General features: G+C 33.2%; 1 protein-coding gene across 1 annotated transcript in view; it reads right to left on the minus strand.

Annotated features, from left to right (window-relative positions):
• Positions 1–19,666, minus strand: part of DYNC2H1 (dynein cytoplasmic 2 heavy chain 1) — a 429,393-nt gene that overhangs the window by 340,875 nt on the left and 68,852 nt on the right. The window contains exons 19-31 of the mRNA XM_069080147.1: positions 17,483–17,598; positions 16,654–16,781; positions 14,613–14,762; positions 12,514–12,719; positions 11,748–11,903; positions 11,547–11,661; positions 10,890–11,060; positions 8,247–8,629; positions 7,805–7,937; positions 7,588–7,705; positions 6,996–7,108; positions 3,925–4,044; positions 82–232 (exon numbers count right to left, since the gene is read on the minus strand). Coding sequence (XP_068936248.1) covers positions 82–232; positions 3,925–4,044; positions 6,996–7,108; positions 7,588–7,705; positions 7,805–7,937; positions 8,247–8,629; positions 10,890–11,060; positions 11,547–11,661; positions 11,748–11,903; positions 12,514–12,719; positions 14,613–14,762; positions 16,654–16,781; positions 17,483–17,598 — 2,060 coding nt within the window. The remainder of the gene's footprint in view (positions 1–81; positions 233–3,924; positions 4,045–6,995; positions 7,109–7,587; positions 7,706–7,804; positions 7,938–8,246; positions 8,630–10,889; positions 11,061–11,546; positions 11,662–11,747; positions 11,904–12,513; positions 12,720–14,612; positions 14,763–16,653; positions 16,782–17,482; positions 17,599–19,666) is intronic.

The raw sequence follows: 19,666 nt of genomic DNA on the forward strand, positions 1-19,666 counted from the left end.
TTTGTTTTAAAGACATTTTAACATAATAAATGTATTCTTAAATTTCATGGATATACGTTCATCATGAAACACCAAAAATACCTGTATTTGAAGGATCTTCAGAGCTGGTATCTATGTTGGTATAATGCTCTAGCTTAGCCATAAGTTCTAACTCGATCTGATGAAGACTATGATCTTGTATGGCATTTTCTACATCTTCAGTAAACTGAATCTGCTCTGCCAAGCACAGAATCTATTAAATAAAGACAAAACAAACAGTAAACATGAGCTAAAATCTGGTCCTATAATTCACTGGCAAGTGATATGAAAAATTAAGAATATGAAAGCCATATTTTCACAAATAATCACCATCATCACTAACATTTACATAGCACTTATAAGATTTTCAAAGCACTTTACAATTATTTTTTCGCTTTATCTTGACAACAGCCCTTGGAGAAAGGTGCTATTATCCTCATTTTACACAAGAGGAAAATGAGGCATCAAGAGGTTAAGTGACGACTAGCTTTACAGCTAGTCAGGCCTTCCTAACACTTGTTAAGAACTCTATCCACCGTGCTCCCTAGCTGCCTTCACTGCATTTAAACAAAACTAAAATGTCATATTTGTAAAAAGGAGGAAAGTTTGGGGGAGATTTTCTTAAGATATAACTAAATTCACACAAAATGTTAAACTTAATTTAATACATGTAGGTTACAATGTCTACATGGCTAATTAGTATTAACTATTATGACAGTCAAGTTACAAGTAGATGTGATAATAAAATTTAATCTCTAATCAGTTCATTTGATCCAATTCAACTGAATTCAACAAAAAATATTTTAGCAATTACTATGTACTGAAATATTGAAGGGTAAGTGATTAATCCACAAAGACAGAACCTTTAGCTAGTAAATAATAATATTCTCCTATAGTTAGGTAAAGTTTTATTATCCAAAATGATGGGAGAGAATACTGGTGCCAGGTGTTCTAAAATCCTAATAAAGATTAAAATAATTTTTTTAAAGATGTTCTTCTTCATTTCATTATTTTGGTCTTCTCCCCAAAAACTGATGAAAGAATGAAAGGATAATGATTACATGGGTAAATTAAAATTATCTGTTAGCATCATATTAGGCTAAGATAAAATTAATGCTTCCACTCCATCCTACCAACCAAAAAAAGCAGTGAAAAAAAGAACAAACTTCTAGCCCCCAGAGTTAACCTCAGGTACGATCATGCCATTCTGTCCTAGCACAGCGCCATATACATAGTAGATTCTCAATGTTTACTGAGTTAAATTAGCTTCCGCTGTCATGTCAGTTACTAGGTAACAGATTTACATTGCATAATATAATGTCCAATTTCCTTAATTTTCTACTTCACAAAAAATAAGAAATTATGGCTTTTAATTCATGATTTACTGAGTGCCCTAATTCACTGTGCTAAGCATTTAAGGGATCAAGAAGATAAACGAGATAGTCTGTGATCTACAGAAGCTTACAATACAGTAAAGGAGGTAAGATACAGGAACATGTCATTATGATATAATGTATGGAAAGATAAGTACCTTAAGAGTGATACAAATTGTTAAGGGGATGGAGGGAAAATAGAAGTTACCTATGGCTGGTGGGGATCAGGGAAGAATTCATGGACGAGAAGTCATTTTAGCTGGGCATTACACTATGGGAATAATTTCAACAGGCAGAAGTAAAGGAAAGTAAATTACAGAGGAAACATAATTAACAAAGATACAAAGGTAAGAAAACTGAAAGTTCAGGAAAATAGTAGTGATAGCAAGGCTAGGTAATATGTGTAACTTTTTAGTAGGGATTTTTGGACCAGGCCTTCATTATTAAAGGGAACTCCAATAGAACAAACTCTCAACCAATATAGATAAAAGACCTGATCTGTAATGTATTACAATTTAATTTTAATACATTAATAAAAAAATTAATTTTAATGTATTAAAAATTAATGACCAGGTCACACAGCCAGCATATATCAGAGGTGAAACCTGAACTCAGGCTCTTCCTGATTCAAGAGTCAGCTCTCTATCCACTATGTTATGCTGCCTCCCATATAAGCTATACAAAATGAAGTAATAGGAAAGAAAGCTAGAGATAAAAAACAAGATGGAACAAATTTTTGTATTCCACACAGAGTTGGGACTTCATTCTATCATATGGAGAACTAATGAAAAAAAGTATAAGCAGAGAACAATATTATCCAAGTTGACCTCTTAAGGATAATATAATATCAAAAGGCTTAAAGGGGAATGAGAATAAAGGTAAAAAAAATAGTCAGAAAGTCAATGCAAAGTTCAGTTGCAAGGTTATCAGAGGCTGAACTACAGTGGCAGCAGCAGAAATGGAAAGTAGGGGAAAGATGACAGATACACTGTAGACGTAGCATCAACAGAACTTAGTAATGGATTCAATGTAAGGGATAAGGAAGAAAAAAGTCAGGAAAGATTACTCCAAAAGTTCTGACTTAAGATAAATAAGGGTATTAACAAACATAAGCAAATCAGGAAGAAGGGAGAAGGGAAAGATTAGTTTTGAAGTTGTGAAGCTTGAATTGCCAACAGAACATCCAGAAAGAGGTATGTTGAAAATGCAGGCTTAGGGCTCATAAAAGGACAAGTAAGAGATTATTGTTGAAATCACAGAAGCAGCAAGAGAGAGAGCTTTAGGAAATATCTATTTTTAGAGCCCAGTAAGAAGAAAAAAGAAACAACAGAAATAGAAAAGGAGAGGTATAAGAGAAAAACCAAGAAAGTTATTCCCTAAACAACACCTTAAAAAGTTGGAATTACAGAAATCAATAGTGACTTTGATCTTCCAGATTTTGGCCTATCCCCAGTGATGGAGGGCCAAGGGCCCATGAATTCTGTTTAAATGTTTTTCTATTTTTCTCATTTTCTTCCTGTTGCAGAAGCAGCTGAGTCATCTTACCTTCAATGCTATTAATGTCTCACTAAGACTGAGATGTTGCCTTTATCAGTGAACTACTGTAGGGGCTTAAAAATAACTGTGATTTTTCACAACTCTAATGTAGTAACTTGAGGTCTCTGAAGAGCGACAGCCTGTAAAATGCATTTCTGCGAGAGGGATCTTCATTTTTTTAGGTCTATAGCAGCTTTCAAAAGAAAGGAGCAGCAGCTGTCAATGACAGCAAAACTGAGGTGAAAGTCCCATGATGGAGAATAGCCCCAGGTTTTTCCACTGGCAAATTCAATAAATTGCCAATATTTTCACAGCACTTTAAAAATACTGTCTCATTTGATCTTTACAACAACCCTGTGAAATAAGGCGTTATCTCCATTTGACAATGAAGAAACTGAGACTGAGAAAAGTTAAGAACCTGCCCTGGCAAACCAAAGAATTTGGATGCTTCTAATTGATAGCTTTGTTATTTTTTTTAAACTTTGAGTCTAGTAATCAACTGAAGTTATTCATGAATGTTCAAACTTGGCACAACCAGGCTCAGGAAACTGGCCAGTGGAATTTGCAATATGGTTTTCCAACATGAGGGGGAGTTTGCTAATAGAGAATTACTAACATTATTACAAAATTACATGGGGTGAGGCAACAATATTTGAAGTACACTTTTAAGTGAAATTCAAGAACTGCTGACTAGATTCTATAATTGATAACCATGAAATTTTAAATTTGAAGGAGAAATTAGAAATCATGTGCTATAACTTTTATTCTTTACAGATTGTGAAATTAACATCCAGAGGGGTCTAGTAACTTAGTATTGTAGAATTTTAAGATGGGAAGAAATCTTATAAATTATCTAGTACTACTACTCTCAGAGAAAAGGGTACTCTGCCCTATTAAGGTTAAGGTTATGCAGCAAGTTAGTGACTTGCACATGACTATAACTTCCCAATCTCAACCGTCACAATGGCACCACATACTACTTTAGAATTAACCTTACCTGGGAAGGGAAGAGCGATGGGTCAATGGCTCCTTGAGAACTCCGCCCAGTAGTAACACATTCAATCAACAGCTCCTTCAGGGTATCCTTCATTTCCATGGCCAAACCATTCAACCAAATCTCATTAGAAAATCAGAAAACAAAATTCACAATAAAAATACAATTCATTTATTAAGTACTTTTTAAAAGAATGTGATTTTATTTTGCCATTTGATTTCATTTGGTAACAACTCTTCTAACCCTTAAAAACATGTACCATAACATACATATTATTGCACTTGTGATTTTTATTGGTATTTTTACTTATATTTAGCCCTGGCTTAGGGAACTCCTAAAGTGGAAATTACACAGATGCAGATTAGAAACTCCTAACTTACTGTCTAGTTCTGGAGGCATTCAGAGGATAAGTGACTGGCCTATCGGTGTGGGCATGGGTACAACTAATATATGTCAGAGACAGGACTTGAACACAGGTTTCACAGACCCTATGCTGACTAGCATTCTAGGGTAGAGCTAAGATGATAGAATACAGGCAACAACCCAGCTGAGCTTTCCCAACATTCTCTTCCAAACAACTTTTTACTCCTCAAATCAAATTTTGGAGCACAAAACTGACAAAAGTGAGACATTTTTCCAGCCTCAGAAAACTTTTGAGGTTGGCAAGAAAGGTCTATGGCACCAGGGTAGGGCCAGTACTGAAGCATGGAGCTAGCACCAGCAGAGGGCCTTGAAAGTAAGTGCAACAGTGCTAGCAGCAGCAGCAGCACTTCAGCACTCTCAGCCCAGAGACAGTACAGGGGTCATACAATTGGTCAGAAAAAGGAGACCCTTTGCTGGCACTGGGTACAGCTGGTGCTGACTGGCACAATTCTGGTCACTGTACCAGGGCTGAGAGGAGCACGTCTGCTCAGTCACAATGGAACAAGGTCTCTGGTTACAGTTCCAAGGCAGAGAGGAACACTGGCCCTTATGGTTGGAGGGAAGAAGGGGCCCTTCCTGGGTAAAGACCAGAGCTCAGACTGGGAGAGCAATAATCATACCTCTCCCCAGATGATACAACTTGGGAAGCAACAAAAATTTGTGGACCCCTAGGACTAGCTGTGAAAACAGCAACAGAAAAAAGCCTGAAACTTGGGACAGTCAAGAAACAGGTTGAAAAAATGAGCAAAAAAAAAAAAAAACTTGACCATAAAAAGCTGCAACGGTGGCAAGGAAGATCAAAATATAAACTCAGAAGAAGAAAAAAATGTGAAAACAGCAACAAGTCTTTGAAGGAAAATGCTAATGAAAAACAAGCTTAACAAGAATTCCTGGAAGAGTTAAATACAAAGAAAAGAGTGGTAGAGGAAAAATTGGGTAAAGAATGAGAGTCATGGAAGAAAATTATGAAAAGAGCATTAATGTCTTGGAGGAAAAAGGTTCAAAAAGTACTGAAGAAAATGATATTTTAATAAACAGAATTGGTCTAATGGTAAAAGAAGCACTTAAAACTCACTGAAGAAAAGAATCCCTTAAAAAGCAGAATAGGCCAAATGGAAAAGGAGATACAAAAACCCACTTAAGAAAAGAACCTTAAAAAAAAGAAATGGTCAAAAGGAAAAAAGGTATGAAAATTCACAGAAGAAAATAATTCCTTAAAAAATTAGAAGTAGGCAACTAGAAGCTAATGACTCCATGAGACATCAAGAAACAATAAAATAAAGTCAAAGGAATGAAAAAATAGGAGAAAATGTGAAATATCTCACTACAAAAACACTGATCTGGAAAATAAATCTAGGAAAGATAATTTAAGATTTACTGGACTATCTGAAAGACATGATCAAAAAAAGGCTGACATATCATATTTCAAAAATTACTCCAACATCTTGCATCCAGAGGGTAAAACAGAAATTATAATAATCCACCAATCACTTCCTGAAAGAGGTCCTAAAAAGAAAACTCCCACAAATATTATAACCAAATTCTAGAGCTCCCAGTCAATACTTCAAGCAGCCAGAAACAATTCAAATATTGTGGAGACACAGATAGGACAACACAAGATTTAGCAGTTTTCATATGAAAGGAGTAGAGGGCTTGGAATATGATGTTTCAGAAAGCAAAATATCTAGAATTACAACCAAAAATACACTACCCAGCAAAACTGAACATAATCCTTCAGGGAGAAAGGTAAATATTTAATGAAATTGATTACTTTCAAGCATTCCTGATTAAAAAAAACAGAGACAAATAGAAAATCTGACATTCAAACACAAGACTCAAGAAAAGTATTAAAAAGTATACATGAAAGAGTAATCATAAGGAATTCAATAAAGCTAAAATGTTTACATTCCTATATGGGAAAATGATACATGCTACTCATCTTTACTAAGGCAGTTAGGAGTCTACAAAGAAAAATGGCATGGGTGTGAGTTGATTATATTGAGAAGATCTAAAAAATGAAGGTATGAGGAAAACAAAGATGCAGTGGGAGAAGAGGGAAGAGAAAAGTAGAACGAGGAAAATTTTCTCACATAAAAGAGGCATGAAAGGAAGAGCTTTTGTAATGGAGAGAAAAATAGGACTCTGGAAGGTGGGGCTGAGCCAGGTGACAATCACCTACAAAAACCCATTTGCTCCTTTTTAGGTTTTTATTAAGATATTATTAAGATATTATGATATATTATTACAGATAAAAAAACATCTTCAAAAAATTTTATGGAAATATGAAGAAATAGAAATGACACTTAAGAAGATGAAGTCAGAAACAAAGGCTAGACCTAAAACAGCATTTAAAAAATAAATCCATGCTAGAAATAAGTCAATTTAAAGCCATTCAGGGACTAATTCTCAAGATATCGCAAAGAGGGGATAAATACCAAAATATACATTCACTTTCTCATATCTACAATTATTTTTCCTTATAAAAGTCAAAATATCTTTAACTTAAAAGTAACATAGGAAACACATATAGATTATATGTCTAGACTGTCCAAATTGATAAAATACATAACTGCCAAATCTATACTTTATTAAATGTGGGGAAACTTATTTAAATGTAAATTTTTTATTACATACTTATAAATTTTCCTTACCTCAACATCATTTGAGAGAAGAATTCTTTTTTTAAAAGGTACCACTTCTCCCTCTAAAGATTTCATTGCAGTTATATACTTACAGTCCTCATCAAAACACACACTGTTAATACCTAAAAGATGAAAACAATAAACTTAAAATGATATTGAAGACATCCTTGTCAACTACTGTTATACAATATCATATAGACAAAAATAAAGTTCTAATAAGCAAAAAAATTCAATTCTAAGGGATATCATCATCAAGAACACAATACTGAGGAAGCATTCTATTACATGCTGGTCTGTCAACCAAGCAAAAAGTATTTATCAATCTATAAATATTTCCTTAGATGTAATAAATTCAATTATACAAATAATTCCCCTGTTCTTTACAGTTTAAAACTCATTACAAAAATGCTGCTGCTACTTAGTTTATTTTTGAGATTTAAAAAAAAACTATTTCAACTTTTAAACATGTGTATCTGTATCCCCCATCATTAATCTTTCTTTATTAAAACATATCCCCTATTTTTCTATATATACAATTAAACAATTAAATTGACTTAAGAGTATTAATTTGAAGCATGCAACACTCCCCACTTTATCCTACCAGCAAATAGCTTCTTTAGGTGAGACTGAATAACAGCAGGGTTAGTAGACTGGCCCAATATTTCTAACAAGTCATCATCTCCAATAAAATAAAATCTTGGAAATGCTGAACGTTTTTCCTAATAAAAATAAACGAGTAAATGGACTTTTAAGATAAAAATTCAGAACATATGAAAATCACATAAAATAACTATTCCAAATGTTTTAAAAAGTCTTGCCTCCAAAAATTCATTTAGCGATTTTTGGCATCTCTGCAGCTGATCAAGTATAGTAATCAGAGCATTCCTGATTCCTGCACGAGTAGTCAATGATGTAACTCTATTATCTTTCTTGATGTCTGTCATTATTGACCTGTTGGGAAAAAAGTAAGATATAACTTGTATATGTATCACTGCTACTTTGTTTTTGGCCTGGGTATAAACCGCTTACACCAAATAACTTGAGGTTAGATTATTTTAAAAGAAATATAACAAAATAAGAGATATGCTATACTTCTAATAACTATTACTATAAAATAACTTGATAAAATGCTTATAATTTACATTGTATGGTATAGCCCATGTTATTTACTTCTGTAACATACTTCATTAAACTGACTGAAGAAGATATAAACCGATTAAAGATGTGTAAAACATTAAAGTCTTGTCTCATTATACTGACCTGAAATCTTCATCAACTCTGTTGAAACGTGACTGTTCTTTAGGTAAAGCTCCACGACCAAAAATCGGTTCTAAATACACCCATTTTCTTTGAATCTGATTTAAATTTTGCAGATATTCATCTAATTCTGCAAGTTTTCTTTCCCAAATTGATACTTTATCCTCAAATCCTTTGTAATATGGAGAGTCCTTTAGGGACTGAAGAAGACATCGATTATCTCCAACCTGATTAACTATATCTTTCCAGTCTTTAATCAGCTTGAGATTTCTGTTTTGACTGTCCTCATAATCTATTAAGGTAAACACTGCTCCAACTCCCCAGAGATCAAGTTCACGTAAAGCTTCTCTTATTGTGACTTCACCTTGTGCTCTGCTATTCAAATCCTATTTAAACAAAGCAAATATAAACAAGAAAAAACAACATTTAATTACAGACAATGAAATAATAAATGTGTTTCAAAAAGCTTCAATAAAAGCTTACACTTCAATGCCTATCACATGGAGGTAACTCTGAGTTATACCAGTGAAAGCTGATTGATTACCTTTTAACCATTCTAGAACGGCTTCCAGTATGAACGCAGGGGAAGACTATGTGTCTGTCATTCAATAACAACTGAGAGGAAGGTAATCAAATGAGGAATTTTTTTACCACTGGCTCATGAAAAGTATCTTCGTTGCAACTTGCACCAGCAGAGAGAGGATTCACACTAATGAAAGTATAGATCTTTTCAAAGCACAGAAGTATATTTTAAGAAAAAAATGCATTTGAACCAGCTTTAACACAATGAAGTCTCATCTAAGGGGTGTTACAGCCCTTTCTTTTCTAACACATCTTCCACACAAAAGCATAGGTCACTCCCCCACAGTAAACTCCAGTGGTTTCCTATTTTTTCTAGGATCAAATACAGACATCTTTACTTGTTGACCTAAGTCCTTCACAGCCTGGCACCCATCTAGCTTTCCACCCTTATAGTGTACTCCTCTTCATGCATCCTTTGTCCACTGAAACCAGTCTTCTTAGAATTCTTCATAAAAAAATGTTCTATTTTATTTCATGGTCCCTCTGTACTCTACACAGGGAATGTACTCCCTTTTCACCTTCCTCATCATATAATCCCATGTTTCCTCATAAACTCAAAGTAAGCACCAGCTTCTCTAAGAAAATTCTTCTGATCCATTCAGCTGCTTGCACCCACACTCAAAAACTTACCTCATATATTTCATAAATATTTATAAATTTGAAGTTTCCCTTTCAAAAAGAATGCAAGGTCCTTGATGTCATGAACTCACTTTACATTTCTAGCACCTAGCACAATAAACATAGTAGATGCTTTATACATGTGTGTTAACTGATTGAATGGATTAAATAACCAATTAAGGCAATTTGGGCCATGTGATAATTCCCATCATGGACCTAAAGACAATTTAAGTTAAGATTCAAATTTATAAATTGGCAGAGTTTAAAATATGTTTAAGAATATTACCTCAAGGGGAAATTAAATGGTGCAGTGAATAGAACACCAGCCCTGGAGTCAGGAGGACCTGAGTTCAAATCCGACCTCAGACACTTAAAAATTACTAGCTGTGTGACCTTGGGCAAGTCATGTAACCCCAACTGCCCTGCCTTCCCCCCTCCAAAAAGACAAAAAAATTAATATAGTTATATTCCCTCTAGATCAACTTGAAAAAACAAGGATAAAATTTTTAAATGAGAAAAATCTAGAACTCATTTTAACTATATCCAATGATGAATTATATTTTAGTACAGATACAGATTCAGATATAGATACAGCTACAAATATATCTGAGGCAATACAGTATAGTGGAAAGAACACTAGTTCAAGAGTCAAAGGACCGCAGTTCATATCTCATTTCTAATTCTTAGAAACTACATGAAGTCAATTAATCTCAGTATCCTCATATGTAAAACAAAGAAATTGGATTTAATGGCCACTGAGTTCCCTTCCAGCTCTAGATCCATGATCTTTCTTTCCCTCACCACCTTTAATTTATATGTGTGTACATGCACACAGACATTTGTGAATTTAAATACACACATATATGTGTAGATTCAGTGTAGATGTGTATATATAGACTGTGTGTGTGCACACATGTATTTGTACACGTGTGTGGGGATATATGTGAGTATACATACATATGTGTACACACACACACACACATATATATATTGGTCTTAAAGAGATGACTGGGGGCACTGAGAAATTGTGACTTCCCTACATTCACATAGAAGTATATGTCAAAATCAGAATTTGAATCCAAGTCTTCCTGACCATAATGCCAATTCTCTATCCACTACAACAATATGTCTCTCAATTATACATATACACATGCAGATATATGCATATATATGCATACATCACATACAAATAGATACATGTCTTTTTGCATGAGAGTATATGTAGCTAGGTGATGCAGTGAATAAAGCACCAGCCCTGGAATCAGGAGGACCTGAGTTCAAATCTGGCCTCAGACACTTAACACTTTCTAGCCCTGTGACCTTGGGCAAGTCGTTTAACCCCAACTTCCCTGCCTTCTCCCTCAAAAAGAAAAAAAATGAGTATATGTATACATATTTATAATGTAAAAATGTATAGTCATTGAATATTTTAAAAGATATTCATACTTTAAGTTCTGAAGCTTTGGCCACAATTGTTTCAGCTACTCTGAGAAGATCTCCAAATACTAATTTCTCTAAACTAGTACCCCTAGGAAGGCCAAGCAGACGAAAAAGGTCAAGCCAGTGATCTGGAGAAAGATGCTCTCCTCTAATATATTTCAGAACAGGAACCACCATCTGTTAAAACAATGCACATAGGAAAATGTAAATTATTTTTCATTTTTATTATTATTAACTATAAAAATTGTACTTTTTCTTACTAAGTATGAAATAAAAAGCTTCTAATTGAAACATATGTATTTTTTAACTATGTAATTATTATAGTAAGAAATTAACTTTCTTTAAAGTATGACTTTTAATAACCTCTCACTTTTATTACAGAATTTGATCTCAGGATGAAACCTGATATATTCGACATTTTATTCCTAGTTTGTTGACAATAGCTTATAGTTATTATTTTCCTCTAAACTGCTAACAAGGAAAATAAGGTTACACTATTATTACATTTCTATAATCATTTATTGACCAGAAAACCAAAAAAATGAAGTCTCACTTGAAAGATGTTTAAATCTAAGTTGGATCAGAAGACTTAGGCTATTTTAATACAAAGGAAAACTACAAATTTTTCTAAATAAAAATGAAAATAATTTACAAATAACTTACTTTATATTTGTCAACTTCTGATTGTAATTTGACTGTCATTACTGAATGTTCTTCCACTTTTCTCAATCTGTCATGCCAACTCATCAAGAATTCCTCAAAAATATAGGTCTTGTTCCTGTTAAAAATTACATATTTTAATGGACAGCACAAAAATTCCAATAACCACAGCAGTAACATCATAAATATTTGCAAAAACCAAACCTAAAAGTAATCCAGTCTTCCTTAGCCTTTTCCTGAAATCCCTGATGAAATTCTTCATAAAGTGCCCAAACTTGTGCACAACTCTCAATGTCTTTGGAGATGCTGTAGGCCATGGCAAAGTTGGGTTCTTCTATCCCAAAGTGATGGCAGTCATCACTAGAGAAAAAAAAACACACAAATATTATTAGAATAAAAATCAAGCCTATGGTCATATAAATTTACTTGACTGTATTTCTCTTCTGAGAAAGAAACAACTGCTCAAAATCATAACTCTGCCTGAATACTCCATATGGGCACTACTAACAAAGACTTGAATTTCATTAACATTTTCCAGTAAGAAAGTAAACAAAAGGAATTTTGTTGCTAATGAATTTGTAAGTAGATTCAAGATATCAAAATATTTAGGTCTGAGAAAATTGATGGACTGATCTGAACAGCAGATTAGTCATGAATTCAAAGTGCTGCTTTGTGGAGTACAAAATACCCCTATAACATGATTATTTAAGAAAAGAAGCAAAATAATATGGAGCTTGAACTTCCATTCAGTCTCGAACACAATAATTTTGTGCTGCTTTATGTGCCTGTTTAGCTGTAATTTCAAAACTTAATCCATCTCACTAATATTACTGGAACTTGAACATTTTGCTTTGATGTTATTTTAGACATTGATCTAAATCTCCTAATTTTATATAGGAAACAAAAGAATAGGTCAGTTTCTAAATATTAAAAATAAGATTTTAAGCTTTAAATTAAAAAATCAACATACACTAATTTTTTCCTTATGTTTTCAAGATCGTCAAATTCTGCTTTTTTCTCCTTTATTGACTTTGCACTTCTCTCAAGAGCACCCTGCTGGCTGGTTTCAATAACATCATCACTGGGTTTCAGCTGATCCCAACGAGCTTTAAATTTTTCCAGCTCTTGAAGGTAGACTTGAAGACGAGACTTCACATTTCCTTTCATGACTTCAATCTAGTTAAAAGGAATTTAGAATGCTAGCTTCTAATAGAGTAACCTGAGGGTTAAGAACCAGAATTCTCCATCTTATACACACACACACACACACACACACACACAAATGTATGTGTTTTTACATTTCATAAAAGTAATATTTTACTTTCATATAATCTATTAAAGGGATTTTTTTTGTTGTTTAATTAAAACTGAGGAAACACTAATGCCAACTTATCTAAAACTTTTGTTGTTGATTTTTATTATGTCAACAGAAGAAAAGCACTAACAGGTACCAACTATACTGGACAACCTCTGTGTGTGGTCCCAAACCCAAAATATCAGTCATCTAAGAACCAAACTAGCTAAGTAGACAAGCTCAACACCAGAAGGCTAAAACCAGGGAAATAATTTTTTGGACTTAATAAATCAGGGATTTTCCACATTATTTTAATATCCTAAAACATGAAGTACAATTTACACCAAAGCAAAAATAATCTTTATTAAAGAAGTTACAGAAATGTTTAAGTATTAAAGAATAAATTCCTGGAGTAGCTTGTGGCACAATGAACAGAGCACCAGCCCTGGAGTCAGGAGGACCTGAGTTCAAAAGCACAAATCCAGCCTCAGGCACTTGACACTTAATTAGCTGTGTGACCTTGGACAAATCACTTAATAACAATTGTTTTGCCTTCTCCCCCTTAAAAAACAAACAAACAAAAAAAAAGAATTCCTAATTTCTGTTGCAATAACTGACTGAATAAACTAACTCAAAATGGAAACATGATCCATGTCTGTAATACTCAGATTTGCAGAGGATTAAAATGAGCACTACTATTGAAAAAAAAATTTATAGCCTCTAGTTTATTGCTTTGCACATATATATATGCTCAATGAATATTTGAATGAATACGTTTAGTAAGGAATAGAATTATAAAATTGTTTATTTATTAAGTAGCTATATTTTTTATATGGTTAAGAAAGAAAGGAAAGTCATATGGTATGTTTTGTTTTAGCAGGGTTTAGTCATGATTTCAAAATTTTAATTTTTCCCACTGAAATTTTCAAGTTGAAAAATTGCTCTAAGTTACAATAACATTAAGAACTTCATTCCTAGCCTGCACAATCCTTGTAAAAAAAAGCTTTCTGGAAGGATTTGCACCAGATAACTGGTGTGAAGTCTAACAGGAAGGAGTACCTATTAGATGGCAACTAGATGATCCCTATATTTTCTGCTAGTTTCTGACAGTAAAACCTTTGGGAATACTGTCACAGCGTGGACAAGCAGCCAATAGATGATTGTAGTTGGAAACAGAAGGATTAGCAAGATTTTGTAAAGATGGTAATGGGTAGAAATGAAAGCCTTTGCTCTGCTGGGTTTAGCCAGTCTATTGCTTTGTTCCTCCCAAACTATTGTCTTCTTGCAGTACAGGTACCTCTATTACTTTGTGGCTCTGGCCATGTTACTCTATTACTATCTGTGTATGTACACTATATCCCACTTTCATCATTGTTTTTGCTGTATGTGTCCTATGTAAGCAGAGACTTGAGTTAACAGGTTTTACTTTCTATATGGTCAGGGGACAATATGAACACACCATTCTTAACGACACTCAATCAGAAGGCATTAAAATAGATGACTAGGGATCTCTCATCAACTGGACAAGGCTAAGGAATTCTGTCCAGAACATTTAGGAAAGCTGCTCTGGAGGTAGGGGGAACATTACATTAAAGGTTTAAGAGGCATGGATATGTCAGTAAGGAAGTTCAAAATCTCTTTGACATGTTGATCAGTCAGTCAGCTGGGGTCAAAGTACCAATACAGCTGAATTGAAATTAAGAGAAAACTAAGAGCACATGAGTTTTCAAATTAAGTGAGAAAAATTCAAATTAAACTTTAATAAAACACCTTACCTGATCTTTAATCATAAGTTGATGACTTTCCATCATTAATTCAAACTTATCCCACTTAGCTCTCAGATTACTAATTGTTTCTAAGCCTACACCAGCCACAGTTCGTAAAAGTCTATTTTTATCTTCAGCTTTTTGAAATAAAGGCAAAATCTAAATGTTGAAAAAAATATATGTTAAAATTAATCAGCTATGATAATCATAATGGTTGATCTATTAAATAAGGCTTAATGGTTAGTTTCAAAGTAATGAAGTCTCTACATTATTTAATGTAAGATAACATTTTAAGGAGAAAAAACTTTAACAAATTTTTAAACTTTCATTCTTCCTTCATTTTTAAGAGTTAATATTATATTTAAATGTATATAAAGCACTTAAGCACCCTCCAACAGTAAAACTGGCATTATTCCTGCTCCTCACACACACATAATACTCCATCTCTTGTCTCTATACTTTAGAACAGTCAATATTCTCCTTGCATGGGATGGACTTTCTGCTTTAGCTCTCACTCTGAGAATCCCTAGTTTTCTTGAAAGGTCTGTTCAAAATCATCTCCTATTTAAGACCTTTCTAATGCCAGCAGTAGCTATCGCTTGCTTCCCCACAAAAAGTTACCTGAATTTCCTGTGTATACTTGTATATGTCCATGCTGTCTCTTTCTTTAGAATATTAGTTCTCTGAAGGCAAGAACTATTTTACTCATGTCTATGTTCCTAGCACAATGTCAGGCACCTAGCATAGACTCAATACATGCTTCCTGATTGATTTAAATAGTTATGTACTCTGTTAGGTACATATATAGGTAAGCTGTTATTTGAATTGGTTAAAATAAGTGAAAGTGATTCTATATGACTAATTGTGAATCTGTTTGGGGGGTCCTATAGTTCATGTCTGGAAATGTTCCCAATATACACACACATACACATATACATACACCTACATACATATATGCGTGCGTGTGTATATATGTAAATATACATTCACATATACGTACACACATACATGCATGTAGGTATATGTATAGGTGTATTGTGTGTGTGTATAAAACTTCTGAATTCCTGCTAAATAGCAATATTTTCAAGCACTACTAGCAGACAAAAAATATGGCCTCTTTTCTAGAACTTGACCAGAACTAGGGCTTAAAATGGCCCCTCTGAAGAACTTTATTATATGTGTGTGTGTGTATGAAGGTATGAAAATAAGGGCATGAAAACAGAAGAATGCTGTGAAAATAATTATCAGGGGGCACAAACAGACCATAATAAGATCTTTCATCTGCCCTTACTTCATCTAAGACTATAGTTAGACAAACAACAGACAATGGATCATTTTTTTTTCATCTGTGGTAATACTATTTTGAAAGCCATCAAGTCCAGTGCTCTTGTTTGACAGATGAGGAAACTGAGGGTCAGAGAGAAGTGATTTGTCCAAGATAAAAGGGAAGCTAGTGGCAGAGCCTGGATTCCACCATAGGACTCTAGCTCCAAAATATAACCACTTTTCCTGTGCTCTGGGATACCACAGAAAACTATCCTGACCCTATTAAGCAGTTTCCACAAAAAGCAAACAACTGTTAAAAGCAACATCTACTTCCCTCTGTTGCTGAAAAACCAGGAAGAGGCTGGGCTTTCCAAGAAAAGAAGCTAATATCCCCCAACTGAGGTTGCCTCTATCCAGAGTTTTTCTAGCATCAGTGATCTGAGTTTCAATATCCTGTTTAACAAAGCACTGAAGAGAACCAAGAATGAAATTATCCAAATGTCCTTAATGTTATTAACTTTATAACCCAGAAAACCATCTTCTAATAGGAATATGGTATGAATATAATAAACAATAAAATATATAATGTCAGTAATAGTACTAATGATCAGTAATTGTTATTAAGTAATTTTTATAAAGCACTCCAAGGTTAACAAAGGACATTAAAACTATCATTTCTTTTCTTCTGTTACCATCATAAAATGTTAAATGAAAATAATTTATCTGAAATCTATAATAAATAATTTCATATTTTTAATAGGAAATCTCCTTGAAAGATGCTTACCTCTGGCTTCCTTTCTTGTAGCTTACTATACTGCAAGTTTGCATCACCTATTTCATCCACAGTTTGAGGCATAACTGTTAAGATTTCCATAGCATTGGTGACAAATGAATCAATTTCATGTAAATGAGCTGAGTGAATGACAAAGATATACAGCAGAAATGCTAGTACCTCAAAAAGTCTGAATTCAGTTAATCATGTTAACCTTCTGACAATAATAAATCTATATGAAAAGTATTACTTTAAAAATTGTCATATACTCTCTCATATATCAATATCTCAAAGAGAGGCACAATTAAATTATTTTCTATAGATAACAGCATTTGTTGTTTAATAATTTCATTATTGAAAGGGAAATATAATAAGTCCCTGTCGAATTTTTAATTTAATTAAATAAAAATTGAGATAAAACTTCAAATAACAAAGAATTTTATATAATTCAGAAATATGTTGAAAATTTCATTAAAAGTTAAAACAGATTTTTGTATCAAAAGGTAAGGGCTAATCTATCACACATCTATATTGCATCAATCTTACCTAACCTCTTCAGTAAAAGTTAAGAATTGAACCATGGAATATGATCATGACTTTACGGAAGATTGCAAAAACAAAAATAGTCCTTATTTTCATAAATTTATGTACAACATATTGATATTTTCTTTCAGATTTAGAAATTCTTTGATGAACTGAGATACCTGAATAATTTTTAAAGAAATTATATAACTCTTTCCAGTTAAACCTTGGTTTTTAGTTATAGCTCAGCACACTGATTTTCATAAAGAACAGACAAACATATCTACACCAAAAAAAGTTAAAATAAAACAGACTTTACCCTGTATTGACTTTCTCAAAGATACAACAAGAGCGTCAAATAACTTCTGGATAAGATCATCAATCACAGTCTTCACAGGGTTGCAATTAATATTTAAACAATCTACTTTGACAGTGCTGAAAAATTCAAAATAATAGATTCTAAGATAAAGACTGATTAAAGGAAATAATCATGTTACAATAATGCACAACAATAAATTTTAAAAATAAATCAGAAGCTTTGAAACAGCTTTTAAGTAGCATAAGAATTCACAAGGACACAAAAAAATATAGGATTTTTGAGGGAATGAAATAAGCAGAACCAAGAAACAATATAAAAATGACTGCAAATGGAAATAACCAAACAAATGAAACTTAATGCTATCTAATTATAATAACAAACTCTGTCCCCAGAAAAGCAATGATGAAATGTATTTTTCTCCCTTCACTGGAGTGGTAGAAGGCTACAGATGTGGAATATTGCATATACAGTTAGACACAATTGTTTTCATTAGTTTTGCTAAACTTTTTTTTAATCTTCTCTTTTTAATCATTGTTACAAGAGATGGTTTGTAGGGAAGAATACATTCAAAAACAAAAAAGGGTATCAATAAAAATAAGATAAATTTTTAAGTAATGATTTTATTTTTTTGGTCTCAGCTTAAGGGTTACCCTCCCAAAGAAGTTATCAACTTACAGTATAACAAAATAAAGTTTAAATGGGTACACAATTTAGATGCAAAGGCTGATACTATAAGCAAATTAGGGGAGCAAGGAATAGTTTATCTGTCAGATTTATGGAGAATGGAGGAATTTATGACCAAACAAGAGATACAGAACATTATAAAATGAAAAACGGATAATTTTTATTACATTAAACTTAAAAGTTTTTACACAAAGTCAATGTAACCAAGATTAAGATGGAAGCAGAAAACTGGAAAAGAATATATAGAGAACTAAGTCAAATTTATAAGAATACAAGTCATTCCCCATTTGATAAATGGTCAAAGGATATGAACAGGCAGTTTTCAGATGAAGAAATTCAAGTTATCTAGTCATATGAAAAAGTGCTCTAAATCACTATTGATTAGAGAGATGCAAATCACAACAACTCTGAGATACCACATCACACTTATCAGATTGGCTAACAAGGCAAAACAGGAAAATTATAAATGTTGGAGAAGATGTGGAAAAATTGGAACACTAATGTATTGTTGGTGGAGTTGTGAACTGATCTGACTATTCTGGAGAACAATTTGGAACTATGCCCAGCAATACCACTTCTAGACCTGTATCCCAAAGCAATCATGAAAATGGAGAAAGGATCCATATATACAAAAATATTTATAACAGCTCTTTTTGTGGTGGCCAAGAATTAGAAATTGAAGGGATATCCATCAATTGAGGAATGGCTGAACAAGTTGTGGTAAAAGAATATAATGAAATACTATTGTGCTATGAGCAGGCAGAGTTCCAAAAAACCTGGAAAGACTTTTAGGAGCTGATACTAAGTGAAGTGAGCAGAACCAGGAGAATATTGACACAGTAACAGCCATAGTGTGTAATGATGACTGAATCTGATAGACTTAGCCCTTCTCAGCAATGAAAAGGACCTAAAACAATTCCAAAGGACTCATGATGGAAAATACCATCCACATCCAGAGAAAGAACCATGGGAGTCTGAATGCAGAGCGAAGCAGACTATTTTCTTTTTTTGGTTTGTTTTGTTTTTTCTTTCTCATGGTTCCTCCCATTAATTCTAATTCTTCTATACAACATTACTAATGTGAAAATACGTCTAATAGGAATATATATGTAGAGCCTATATCATATTGCATGCCATCTTGGGGAGGGGGGAGGAGAAGATGGGGGGAGAAAATTTAAAATTTATGGAAGTGAATGTTGAAAATTAAAAGTAAATAAATTAACTTAAAAAATAAAATAACAAAAATTCCTTCTAAATAAAAAAAGCAAAAAAAAAATTATCAACTTCTTTCCTCCACTAAATAGTGATTCCCCCCAGGGGAAAATTACTTTAGATTATACATACACATATCAGAAAAAAGGAAATAACATATTCATTTAGCAAATTATATATACATATATATGACCTCATATTTAACCAGTTCAATGAAATTCTATAATTTTTCTTTGAACTGCTTTCCCTGAAAGTCACACTTTACCAAACCCCACACTGGAGAAAGGA

This window comes from Petaurus breviceps, unplaced genomic scaffold (assembly GCF_028583685.1).
Source record: "Petaurus breviceps papuanus isolate PSGF00001 unplaced genomic scaffold, PetGlider_PUasm1.0 91133, whole genome shotgun sequence".
Classification (NCBI taxonomy): Eukaryota; Metazoa; Chordata; class Mammalia; order Diprotodontia; family Petauridae; genus Petaurus; species Petaurus breviceps.